The 13878-nt window shown below is 47.1% G+C and overlaps 1 protein-coding gene across 3 annotated transcripts in view; it reads right to left on the bottom strand.

The window, feature by feature from the left end:
* SGPL1 (sphingosine-1-phosphate lyase 1) overlaps positions 1 to 10247 on the bottom strand; it is a 54422-nt gene extending 44175 nt beyond the window's left edge. Inside the window, exons 1-2 of one of the 3 annotated variants that reach the window (XM_044239705.1) lie at positions 10230 to 10247; positions 7734 to 7795 (exon numbers count right to left, since the gene is read on the bottom strand). In XM_044239705.1, coding sequence (XP_044095640.1) covers positions 7734 to 7760 — 27 coding nt within the window. In that variant the 5' untranslated portion in view covers positions 7761 to 7795; positions 10230 to 10247. Of the gene's footprint in view, positions 1 to 7733; positions 7796 to 8376; positions 8384 to 8562; positions 8629 to 10229 lie in introns of those variants that run through there. The other 2 variants (XM_044239704.1, XM_044239706.1) reach the window with 2 other exon arrangements.
* Positions 10248 to 13878: the final 3631 nt, after the last annotated feature.

Genomic DNA, 13878 nt, shown 5'->3' with positions numbered 1-13878 from the left:
TCCTACTAGAGTATGAAAACAGAATTTTCTATTTGCCTCAATTGTTTCAGCACCAGTAAGACTAGAACTCACGGTGGTTTTAAAAGAGAATACATCAGTCCTCTCTGCCAAAATGCATTTCAAAGGAATACATTTAAATGCTTTCAGAAAAGCCTCCAGAAAAAAAAAAAAAAAAAAAGTCTCCCCAGGATGGAGCACAAAGTGTAAATATATTACAACAGCTGCTTCTCAACAGAGAACCCGGGTTGCTCTCCTTCCATCAAATGTTTATTAATAGTTAGAGACGAGATAAATAAGAACACAGTAGGCTTTTACTCTCCGGGGAAATTACAGAAAAGGAAGGACATTTCACACTTTAAAAGTGCCTACCCTACTTCAGGACAGAGTTCTCAATGCTGTCTTCCTACATCTAATGTGCAGGTAACAGAAATCTAAGATTCGCTGCCCAAAAGCTAAAAGCACAAGTTACACATTAAGAAAATCCTGTGGGAGTATAAATTGGTACAACCACTTGGGAAACCCATCTGGCAGCAGGCCTCATGACCTGGCAATGCTATGTTTACCCAAAGACATATTCAAGAATGTAGCAGTGTCACTGAAAACAGCCAACAACTAGAAACACAAATGTTCACCAACTATAGAAGGAATAAACTGCGGCATTTTTTTTTAAACTGCGGCATTTTATACGTGTAAAACCACACAGCTCTGATTTTTAAAACTATTGCTACATAAGAGCACGGCTGCATCTCGCAGATTCGGCAAAAAGGACACTGGAAATAAAACATACTGTATGTCTCCATTTATGAGGTTCAAAAATCAGCAAAACAAAGCCGAAGTGAGAAGGATAACCCTGGGTGGGTCCAAATGGGAGGGAAGGAAGAACTTGCTGGGAGGCTGGACATTCTTAGTATCTGGGCAGTGAGCACAGGGTAACCACATGCAAATGTTACTGAGCTGTATAATTAAGATTCCTGCCTCTACTGTATGCAAGTTCCTTCTCAAAAAAGAAAACTACCTTTTTTTTTTCTTAAATTCAAAAGTGATTTATCCACAGTCAGTGATAACAGGCCATATAAACAGCAGTATGCCAGAAAAACGAACCAGGATAAAGACTGTTCTGCAGTTCTTGCCTATACAACCGGCAAGACACTCATTCGATTTCATCAAGCATTTACAGTTTCCCCATTTCAGAACAAAAAGCTCATGCAGCTGTATTATATCAAGTCAAAACGCACTGTTAGGTTAAAAGCACAATTTACTAGGTAAGATGTGATCATTTTAAATCCGCATGCACCTAGTAACAAAATCTCAAAATACATACAACAAAATCTACTACAACTACAAGGAGAAATAAATAATTGAGAAAGTGTTTAAGATGGGAAGAGGCACCCCACAAAACACTCCATATACAAAGAGAAGGACACTTACCCTCAGGAGGAATCAGGGAAATGCATATGGGAATCAATTAGATTTTACCCTCCCAGAATGCCAAACAGTATAAAAAGCTTTTAAGTACCAAGTCTGTCAAACTGCACAGAAACAAAAACTCTCATACACTGTTGCTAGGAGTATAAACTGCATCCACTTCTGCAAAGTTTGGCGTTATCAAGTGAAGGTACAATGCAGCCATTCTATTACCAGGAGGAAATCCCAGAAAAACTTTGTCATATACAAGGAAGTTCACTACGGTAATGTTCAAAAGAGCCCCAAACTGGAAACCACCTAAGTACCCACCATTATGCACTGGATAAACTGTGGTAGTCATACAGTGAGGCCCTGGGCAACAATGAAAATGAATGAACTGGAAACTCCAATAACTACATGTAACAACATAGATGAGTCTCACAAATACTGAGCAACATAAGGAAATCACCAAAAGATACATATACACAGATTTACAGCAAGTTAAAAAATGAGCAAAACTAAACTTAGGGACATATATGTAAGAGGTGACTTTTTTTTTGGTAACACAGCAAGAGATTAATTATTACAAAAATCAGGATAGTTATCCCTAGAGGGGAGGAAAGGAGATATAATCAGGGTGAGGCACATGGGACTGGGAGTAAATACTCTTTATTTCTTAACCTGGGGATAGCTGTATGACTGTTTTACCCTGATCCTTTAAAATACAGATAAGTGCTTTATATAGCTCTCTATATGTATAACAAATTTCATATGAAAACATTTTTAATTAAAAAGGAGGGCAAGCCCTTCTCCTTGCCTTTGCTGTTCCTACCAAATAAAACATGAATGTAACAGCTCAAGCTCAGGGCAGCTATCCTGGACCAGAAGGGGACACACTGTGTTTGGTAGAACCTCCTCAAAGACCTAGGAACAGCCAAAGCAGCCAAGAAGTGTCTACTCTGGCTTTCTCTTACTTTAGAGAAATTCATTTTTACCTTTAAAAATCTCTATTACTTCAGTTTTTCTTTTATAGGCAGCCAAACCTAACCCTCCCGGATATGTCAGTGATCTGGACAAAAGGAACGCTTTCTACAATTAAAGCTGTACAACAATGGAAAGAACTCCATGAGAAAGCACTCTTCACGCACCCCTGGCAGGGCACCATGGAAAGGATTTCCACACAGCAAGGGAAGCTGGACTGCAGGATTTCTCAATGCCCTTCAGGCAATTAAGATTCTAAGGCTACTCCTGGAAAAAAGCAGCTCCCGCCTTGCCAAAGCTGTGGCAAGATTTTGCCTCTGAATCTATCCTTCTCATCAGTGAGAACATTCCTTTTCTGTAACATTCTGTGTTCTATCCTTTCTTCAAGACTCTGCTAACAAGCTGTCTTCTCGCTTGTGCCTCTCAGAATGAACTTGACCTCAACTTGAACATGCTGGCTATCCTCCCCTGGCTCCTCCAGATCCTCTAGCCAACCTTCTCCACCCCCCTGTGCCTCACAGGACCGCCCTCTATGAATTAAACCTCCCAGGCTCCTTTCCTTATCCTCTCGTTTCCAGCTGGGTTTGGCTGAGGAAAGGCTCCATCGTGAGATCAGAGGGTGGGAAAAGGAAGGGTGTGAGGTATGTACTCCCCGATTCCCTTCCTGCTACGGTACCAGTTGGCAGTGGCAGCATTCCTACAGGTTACCCTCTCCTCCAGCTAAACTTTCAAGGTTCCAGAAGCTACTCTCTCTTTGCCCACTCAGGCCTAAGAATGATGATGACTCTTAACCCTGAGGCGTTTCACCAACCTCTACGGGTCTCCTTAACTCTGCCCAGCTTTGTAAACAGTCCTTTCTTCTCCTCAATCACACTACCGGAGGGTGCCAGGAGACTGCAGATATATCCAACCCCCTCTTCAGCCTGCACCATTCCATCTTCCCAGGTGCCTGTTTCTTCTTACCCCAGCATGGTTTTCCTCTCAGTAGTTGTGCTCTATACATTTCCACATACGGACTGAGTCACTCTAAATCAATTCCCTATGGAAAATTCTTAATCCCAAAATGATTCCCACGTTTGCCACCAATGTGTACAAATTGTATGTTTGGGAAGAGCCTAATTAAGAAAGCAAACAACACTAAAAATTCCTGACACACAGACTGCAAAGCCAAGCCAAATACTGGGATTTGGCATTTATCTATTATTTATCACCCCTCCTTCCTTTAGACCCATGGCTGGAGGAATTATCGAACTTGTTATTGTAGTTTTGCTTTACCAGTAAGACTGGACAAGGCCAAACATGGTGCCATCTTACAAAGGCCGTTCAAATGGTCACCAAAATTTTAAAGGTCCTACCAGCCCTAATGAATTTTCCCTTTTTTCCCTAGACAATCCTACAAACAAGATACCAGATTCAAAGTCGATCTTTTGGCTTATGGCTCAAATCCGACCTGACATTCAGAAAGAAAGCATGCCTAAGAGAGATTCAAGGCTCAAAAGATAAAAGCTTTGAGATCTGGAAAGACTCCATTTTGAACCCAAAAACCAAAACCAAGAAAGGCTTACTGTTTCCAAATCAAGAATGCTTCAGAGATGTTGTGAAGGAAAGCATTTCTCAAGATTTTACTGTATTACAGAAGACTGTGCTGTATACAGTCCAATACAGACATTCCAAAGCAGGACTTGGTCCATGGACAAAATAACCCGAAGGAGCACCAGAACAGACCCACCGAACTCTAAGAAAAGGACCCATCTTTCACCCACATGAATGCCAGAGCTACACAGACGCTATTACCTGTGTTAAGGAACCTTGGACCAGGGTTTCTCAACCTAAGCGTTACCGACATTTTAGGCCGCATAGTTCTTGGTGGTGGAGTGCTGTATGCACAATAGGGCCTGTAGTTGCATTCTGACCTCTAGCACTCAGTAGGACAACCAAAAGTGCCTCCAGACATTGCCGAATGTTCCTGGGGAGCAAAATCACAGCTGAGAACCTTGGCCCCAGATAAACGAGCACTCCACCTCCACCCAGCACTGCCATGGCGTGAATGAGTCACCAGAGGAGAAAAGAGAAAAGCCACCCAAAGGAGCAGACTTACTCTTTTCTTAAAAGCTCTAAGTATTTGACAGCTTACAAAGTGACACCATACCCTAGCACCAGGGAGGAGGAGAACATGGGTGAAAAGAATGTGGGCAAAGTGGAGAGAAACTGCTAAAAAAAAAAAAAAAAAAATCTGGATTTGAAATCCTTCTGAAAGCATCGTGGGTCTCAGATGAATACCCTCACCCCTTTCATTCTCTTCGAGACACAGATGGAAAGTACTACAGTTCATGACATAAGTGAGCAAATGGAAAAACTCAGGCAAACCATCCTTATCAAACGAGGGCAAAGTGTAGGGCAGGAAGGCACGGGAGACGGTTGGCTGTAGCCCTGCAGTATGGAGTAGGATAAGGCTTATCAACTCTGGACTCTGGTTCATCTTCACGCTTTCGTGCCACAGGATACTGTCCACATAAGCAGTTTCCAACACTATCAAATTTGCCGCCCTCTTATTAGAACAAATATTTCGTATGCCCCTTTTATGGTTCTGAAACGGAATTCAAAGACTACCTGTGCGAACATAACTTTTAAAAATCTCGGCATAATGCCCTAACTGCCAAGGTAGGAGAAAATAAATCAGAAGATCTGTCTCACGTAGCATGTATTTTCAGACAGGACCATACTAGAAAACAAAAGCACCCCCACATGGGTTTCCAAAGTGCCCCCCTCAGGGGACAGAGCTATGCTGCCCCCCCTGCCCCACACGAACCCCTGTCCCGTCACTCAAAGAGCTCAGCAACCTCTGTCGCTATGCACAGTGTGGTCCAAGGCAGCATCACAAAGCAGAAAAGGGGGGCGCCTGGGTGGCTCAGTGGTTAGGTGTCTGCCTTTGGCTCAGGTCATGATCCCAGGGTCCTGGGATTGAGCCCCACATCGAGCTCCCTGCTCAGCGGGAAGCCAGCTTATCCCTCTCCCGCTCCCCCTGCTTGTGTTCCCTCTCTTGCTGTGTCTTCTATCAAATAAATAAATAAAATCTTTAAAAAAAAAAAAAAAAAGCGGAAAGAAGGATTTGACGTCAGACTAGCTGGAGTTCAAATGAGGCTCTACCAGCTCACGGCAGCAGTACCCTCCCTGAGCCTGGTTTTTCACCTACAAGAGGGGGATTCCGGCATATTTTTTCAAAGGGTTTTTGTGAAAATTCAATGAACATGGAGAGTATCTGTTTCCGCACCTAATATGTAAGACATGTTCAATAAATGTTAGCTACCAGCTGTATGTTGTTATTCCTGGGTCCACCCTGGATTGTGAACCAGCTTATGCCCATCTTATTCCGCCAGCAGAAAGGATGGATGACGGGCTATCCATTCATCAGATATGCTCTAAAAAGGATTCATATACAATCTAAGTGAGAAGTTGCATCACACGGCCTCCAAGATTGCTTCTACTTCTGCGGCTCTACAACACACTGCCTGGCATGGAGGCTATTTTTTTTTTTTTTTTTAATTACCTGAGGTCCTTTCTTCCCCGTTAGAGGGCCCAGAACATCTTCCACTTCACACAAAGTAGCTAAAGAATGCAGATAATGACCGTTTACTGCCCTCATCAAGAACCCGGCCCTGGCCACTGGTGCTTTACCATTTGGCCTCAAAAACACAGCACAGGCAAAGAAGGAATGACAGCTTTCCCAGAGAAAGCACCTCAAGGAACATGTACAGTATCCTCAGAGAGTTAGGATTCTCGAGAGCCAGTCACTGTCCATGTGAATGTATTCCTTATACCAATAAGCAAATGAACACCCCTAATACTCTAGCTTATCAAATGAGGAAATGAAAACTAATGGTGGTGGCCAGAGAAATGCTTCAAAACAAAACGGATGCCCAAGTTAACATCCTGAATAAAAAAGCCCTGACTGGCCACACCTTTCAAGAGAGCACACGGGCCCAAGAAGTCACAAGCTCATCTCTGGCCATGAAGGTGTAGCCTACTTACACAAGGAAATCTTAATTTCTATCAACATACTGATCTGTCTGTAAGGGCAAAAACAAACTGCGAATCGTTACAAATCATTCTACATTAACCCTCAAAGGTGTTTATTTCTGAATAGTGTAATCATTGGGGGGGTTGCTTCCTTTTGCTTATATATAGCTTCCAATTTTTCTAATACATGGCTCCTGCAATAAGAATTTAAAATTGCATAATAAATAAGGATTATCTACTGGCAATCCATGAAATTTGAAGCAAAAAGCTACTTTAAGTGAACTCTTTATCAGGATCTTTGAATAAGCCAAGTATTTACCTCGGTCTCTAAAACCATCCTTGGTCTCTGCCTCAAACCAGCACTAATCAGCACTTGATTTCCTTCTTTATTCCTCCCACAGACCTTACAGGTTTTGCCACTACAGAAAGTCAGCACTGGGTATTTAAAAAACAAAAACAAAAAAAACTCACTACTAGTTTTTTTTTCCCATTTCCCAGTGACAGCTACCAGCTCTCTGGGAAAGTGAGATAAAGAGAGGGAGATGAATTGTTCTGAAATCAGTGTTTTTGCACAAAGACACATCAGACTCAGAGAAGTAGCTTATTAAAAACAAAATGCTGTTTTTCGAGATAGCTATTAAAAAGCCACGGGCTCCCCACAATACCCCCAAAAAAGTCCCTCTATGGACTCATAAATGTCCCAAGAATAAAAGCTCATTTTGGGAAACACTCATTTTGCAATGCTATTCTCCCTGCTGGGGAGGGCTGGGGGTGGGGTGGGGAGAAATAGGCACAGAAATCTCTAGAGGAAAAAAACAGACTCTACCAAAGCAGGGAATATTCCTCAGCCCAACAGAAAAACTTAAATTCAAATTAGTTTAACTCGACAAACATGTGTTAAGCACTTACTATAGACAGAGGGCTATGACAGCTGTTTATCCATCTTTAAACATGTAAGACATGATTATCTGTTTTCTGAGGAATCTTAAGTCTAGTCTGAGAGACAAACGCTTATCAACGAGTACAGGGCAGATGCAGGCAAAACTGAATACAAGTTTTAAAACCGTTCTGGGAGAAAGGGAGAGATTAAAATCAACCACAAGAATTCTGTAAAAGATTCTTCGTATTCATTAAATACAAGCGTTTTCGTATATGTAAATCAGCATTTATCCATCCCAACCAGCACACCCGAACTAAAAGGGGAGCAGAAACGCTCAGCTACCAAAAGCAAGCACCAGGAGCGAGATCCACACACTCAGATCCTTTCTACTAAAAATAAAGCTTAAGGGACAAGTGCCTTATAACAAGGAGGATGTTTGGGAAAGACTCACCAACATCAGAAGGTCCGTACTCGGCATCTTCCTCCCCCAGCCCTCCTCTCGGCGCCTCCCCTCTGCAAAAGGGAACCAGGTTTGTTTACTTCTCGAGCTTTAAACTGTCGCCTCGGCCCGCCGAGAGCCGCAGGAGCGGTCAAGAAATGGTTCTCTCCCTCCTTTGAGAGCTCCGATTTCACTCGCAGCTAGGACACTCCACCCCCTCCGCACCCAAGCCAGCGAATCACAACCCTCCTGGCACTGTGCTTCCCTCCCACAGCTGACCGAACGAATCCAGACCCAGCCTCCCACCCAGCGCGCCCCCCAGGTAGACACCCGGGGAAACGCCCAGCCCGCCCCCGACCCGGCCCCGGGGGCCCGGGAGCCCAGCCCACCAGCGCAGCAGGGAGGAGGGTCGGACGCCGCCGGCAGCTCGGCTCAGCTCAGCCCAGCCCAGCGTCCAGCCTCCCGAGCCCCGCTGGCCTCGCCGCCGACTCCATCGCTCCCAGCCCGGAGCCCTTCCTCTCTAAGGAAGGATCTGCAGATCCCGGCGGCCCCCGTCCGCTCCCACCTCCGCGGGACAGGGGCTCCCTCTCGGGCCCACCCCCACTCCCAGCTCCCTCAGAACTAGGGGCTCGGCACGCCCACACTCAGCCCGCACCCCTCGGTCCGCCGGGCCCTCCTTCTTCCTCTTCACGCCCCTGCCCTGCCCACCCTGGAGCCGTCCGCGCCAGCCCGACCCTCCCTTTTCCGGAGCCGCAGCGGCCCCCTGCACTCCCCTGCCCCGAGTCCGCCGCCCCGCTCCTTCCCTCAGCCTCTCCCTCTCGCCAGCCCTGCTCCTCCTCACCACGCGACCGACTAGCCGGCAGCAGAGCGCGGGCTCCCCCTGCAGCCACCGCCGCCGCCGAGATTGGAGGGCCGACCGCCGGCGGACCCGCCCCTCCCCGCCCGGAAATGGCTCCCCAGTCCCGGCGTGCGCGACCCTGGCATCGGGCGCGCGCACGTTCCGGCCTAGAGACTGGGGGTGGGGGGGCGAGGCCCGCCGCTCCTCCCGGCCTGACGGCGCGTGCGCGCCGCCTGCTGGCCAGACAGGGACCAGCATCTCGATGGACCCAGAGGGACGAGGAACCTGGCGACAGACCATCACCAGCTTCTCCTTCAGGCCACCTTTTGTAAAAACCAACTCACTGGTCACATTTGGTCACTTGGAGCCCTTGAGAGAGTCAGCTTGCCGAGCACTGCACCAACTAACCCAAAGCAACCACTCAAAATGGGTCCCTAGAAAGACTTTTGGGATTTTAATAGGTGTCTCAGAGGTTTGCACCTTTTCTTTCCAGATTTCTTTGAGGTCAATAATGCCTGAAGAAAAGCTACATGAAAACTCCTAAAAGGGATGGGGAATTATCCTCCCCCTTCTCCCCTCCCCCTACAAACATGAAGAACAGAGACCAGGTACTGGGCAAAAAACGTTACCAATATTACTTTATTTTCATGAGCAATGTCAGGAAGCGTCTAATACTGAAGTGAAAGTGCCCACCGGGACCACAAACGTCAGCCTTCATTTCCCAATGAAATAGCTCAATCTCAAATATGTTTTTCATGACTTGCCTAGGACACTAACTCAGCAGGAGCAAAGATAGGGTAGTCTCAGGTAACTGACCAGTGATCAGCATGCGGTATTTTTTTTCAACAGATTTTAAAATGACACCTAGATGGAATCTTGAAATCTTAACAAAAATGACACGAAAGAGGGTACCCAATTCCAACCCCTTGTAAATGTTGTCAGGACACTAACCCAGAGTGTCATTGCTGCCCCTGGTACCCCTCAACCAGGGCTCTCGGGATGGAATCCCTTGTTAGAATGGCTGTCCTCCTCTGCACACCCTGAGGGGCTGTCACTTCCCAGCCTGGCCGCCAGAGTGGTGAAAACTCTGAAAGGGTCAAGCAGGTCTCAGCTTCCTCACCGTCAGCCCCACCCCATCGGAAATCCCAGACATCTCTGGTATTGAAAGCTCCTGAATCAGTCACTGATGCTCCCAAACCCTTACCCCCTTGCTGCTATCTCCCAGCAGACATCCATTCTCAGTGTGGAAGGGCCAGGAAATGTTCTGGGCCCTTCAGCCAATGTCAAATCATCAAGAGTCACTGTGAGATTCCAGGCGTGATCTTCCCACTCCCCACTTCCCACTTCTACCCCTCTTCTTTATTTCTTCTTCCACCCTAGGATCTGCTCTCCCTCATCTCCTTCTTAGCTGCTACCTCCCATCCTTTCATCTAAAATCTCTATGCCAGCTGACTCACGGACCAGGGTCCATCTCTGGTCCCTCCCTACACTTCTGCAGTACAATTTCGCAGTTCCTTAAAATGTAGCTGGCCATCCTGTCATTCTTCCTGGATGAACTAACCAATTCAACGCTATTGACTAATCCTTATTGTGGTGGACTAAAAGTTTGTCTCCACCCCTTCCGGCCCCTCCCTCCCCCCCCACCCAGAATTCATCTGTTGAAGCCTTACCCCTCAATGTGGTGGTGGGGTCTCTGGAAAGTCATTGGGTTTTGATGAGATCCTAAGAGCAGAGCTCCCATAATAGGATTAGTGTCTGTATGAGAAAAGGAAGAGGCCGTAGCCCTCTGTGGCGCTCTCTCTCCAGTCAGGCACAAAAAGGAAGTCATGTGAGCACGCGTAATGAGGTGGCCCTTTGCAAGAAAGAGGAGCCTCACCAAAACCCAAACCTGGCAACACCTTTATCTTATATTTTATTGTGACAGCCCGAGCTGACTAAGAAACTAAATTTGCCAAGAACTAAACTAGGTACCTTTACAACCAGGACTCTCTTTAGGTCCTAACTTGCCCAGATCAGCTGACTCTCATTACCTCCCAATTTGCAGATCAGGACACCAAGGCCCAGAGAAGGTGAATGATCACGCCGAAGACACACAGAAGAAGGGGATAGAGTTTTTGGATAGAAAGTTAAGGCTTTAGATTTTGGAGGCAGAGCCTAAAATATGCTGGTTGATTTATTAAATTCAAAGATTTGGGATAGAGGAGACTTCCACTCTTGGCCAGCTCAACCCCATTGCATATGCGTGAGGAAACCAATGCCCAGAAAGGAACATGACTCTTGGCTGTTGCTGGCAGAGCCCAGAGGTTGTGTGTGTATGTGTGTGTGTGTGTGTGTGAGAGAGAGAGAGAGACAGAGAGACAGAGACAAATTCAGAGACAGAGACAGACAGACACTCAAGGCCCCCGGCTCCTCTGCCCCACGCTCCCTCTCCCCCTAACCACAGGATAACATCAGGGATTACACTAGAAGCATCAAGTAGACAGTGGCCAGGGATAAAAGCCGCATGGGGATTAAGGGAGATAATTTCAGCCTTCACGGGGGAATCACATTATACTAAAACAGAACAAAATCCCCACAGCCTCTTGGTCTTATGTGTCCTAGCTATATCGGTGGGCCCTTGGGAGAAAGCTAGAGAGAGGAGAACAAAGGAGATAGAAAAGAGAGAATTATAATGCAGTGCAGAGGGAAGAGGGAAAAGGGATATGACAAAGCAAGAAGCAGTGGCTAAGGAGAGGACACAAGCAAATCTCCTTCCCCTCTCCCCCCACCATACTCTCTCACAGTGGGGGCTTCAGAAAGACGGGTTGAGCTGGTTGGTGGGAGGCAGAGGTAGGGTTCCTGGAGCTTCCGAACCCAGAGTGTGGTTTCCCCAGGAGCATCACTGACATCACTGGGACACTTGCTAGAAATGCAGGTTCTTGGAGCCCCACTCCAGATGATGAATCCGAATCTACATTTCAACATGCCCACCCAGGTAATAGGCACCCTAAAGTCTGACAGGCACTTCCTAGATACCCTGCTTGCAGAGAAAGTACAGTGTTTGTTTGGGATGGTGTAGGGAGATCAATGAATATTTGGGGGGCAAGGGGAACTAATGCTCCCAAGCTGGCCTTTGGTGGCATCATGGTGCCTTCCCGGATAACAAAAATACTGGGAGCAATTGGAAATACCCATGGGGAACCAGCAAGGGACTGGAATTTGTGCTGATGATGGAGGGCTTGGGGTGGCAGGGGCCACAATGAGAAGAAATATAGTCTGGGTTGTTTTTGTTTTTTTTACCCTACATGGCAGCATCGTCTTTTTTATTTTTTTTTTATTTTTTTAAAAGATTTTATTTTTATTTAACAGACAGAGATCACAAGCAGGAAGAGAGGCAGAGAAAGAGAGGAAGAAGCAGGGTCCCTGCTGAGCAGACAGCCGGATGCGTGGCTCCATCCCAGGACCCTGGGACCATGACCTGAGCCGAAGGCAGAGGCTTAACCCACTGAGCCGCCAAGGTGCCCCGGCCCCGCCTACATGGCTTCTTTTAAAACAATTCATGCCAGCAAATAGGGCTCTGCTTAAAATGGCAGCTCTCCATGGCCAAGTTAGTGACACCCCTCCCCCCATCCAAGAGCACACACGCCCCACTCTAAAAAGCAGGAACATACTACCCACACCTCCATTCTTTTCCCTGACACCTCCCCACCCAACTGGGGGCCTTCTGTGGAAGCTCACCTCAAGATAGAGCTATGGGCAGATGTTCTTGCAGCTTCTGAACCCCTCCTGGAAAGGAATGGCCTGCAGGAAAGCCCCCATGCAGGACCTCTGATCATGGAGCCTGAAATGCCCTCCCCATGGAGAGGCAGGAAACCAGCCACCAGCAGCAGGTTGGATGACACAAGACCGGCCTTGAGAAGGTAAGCTAAGGGCCGGCCAGACACAGTGGGGGCAACTGACATGGGGAGCAGGTGCCCAGAGTGTGCCATCCTGGGATAGACAGGAAGGTTCCACTGGGTCACTGAGCTCCATGTCCCAGGTACCAGTTCAGCCAAAAGTCAGAATGGCCAAAACCCCCAAGAAACAAATCATTTCCCAAGGAAGCCGGCTTTTCCTGAGGAAGCCACCCATTGCTGTCTGGGCTGTGGGATCACTTTTAGCAAAGCCTCACACCCCGAGTGACTGCTTATCAGAAGCCAAATAAATATACCCTTCCTTGGGCAGAAGGAAACCAGCTGGGGCCTGTGGTGACAGAACTGCTTTGAAGGCAGGCACATTGGCCTCTCCCTGATCGCTGCATTGGCCTCAAACAAGTGGGACTTATGGTCTGAGCCTGGGCTTCCCCAGTTGTAGAACAAAGGTTAATAGTCTCTACTCGAGGGCGGTGGCAACACCTCGGGAGACAGACGCGTGTACCCAGCCATGAGCCAGGAACCCTCCAGAGCATTAGTCAGATCCACTCCACGCGTGTCTAGGAGTTCAGGTAGGATTCTAGGCTGCACTCTGGGACTGGCTAAACCAAGCCCCGCCCCCTGACCTTGACCAGACTTCCAGGACTGGCTTCATTCCCGATCAGGACCTGATCCTGACAGTCGGTCAGTCTTTCTAACCTGACTTTGGCTGCAGAGGGAACCCAAGGCCTTTTCAAAGCTTGTCCTAGAGCCTCAGATCTCTCTATGGTCTTCCTACAGGTTTTGTTTATCGATCGGTACATTTCAGACCAACCAGACCCAACACCCCATTTATGTGAGTTACAAAATCTATTATAAACAGAGAGGCAGGCAGAGAGAGGGGGGGAAGCAGGCTCCCTGCTCAGCAGAGAGCCTGATGCAGGGCTCGATCCCAGGACCCTGGGATCATGACCTGAGCTGAAGGCAGAGGCTTTAACCCACTGAGCCACCCAGGCACCTCTGGGTGGACTATGTTTTTAAGAGAAAACAATAATTATTTGAATATGGTTGTCCCTTTGTCCTTTATAATTGACATTTGAAAAGAGGCTAAATTTGGATCTTGCTATAATGATGTACAATCGTTACGAACTGGAAAGCTACAGCTGCAGACCAGTATGGAGGTATCATCTGGTGACTCATTGGCTGTATAAGCCGAGTCGTCCTAGGTGATGTGATTTTTCTGAAAGGTTGTTAGATTAAGAGTTGCCAAGTTTCAAACAAGATGAGGCAACTTACATGCAACTCTCCATGTGGTAATTGCCCTCCAGACAGTGCATATGGTAAAACCATGTTTTTAAAGAAATGCACTTTTTGCATGAAAGTCAAATCAGGGGACACCTGGGTGGCATGGTTGGTTAAGCATCCGACTCTTGGATTCGGCTCAGGTCGG

The sequence above is a fragment of the Neovison vison genome, chromosome 2, assembly GCF_020171115.1.
Source record: "Neovison vison isolate M4711 chromosome 2, ASM_NN_V1, whole genome shotgun sequence".
Taxonomy (NCBI): domain Eukaryota; kingdom Metazoa; phylum Chordata; class Mammalia; order Carnivora; family Mustelidae; genus Neogale; species Neogale vison.
The sequence above is the reverse complement of the archived record's forward strand: the minus strand, read 5'-3'. Positions and strand labels throughout refer to the sequence as shown.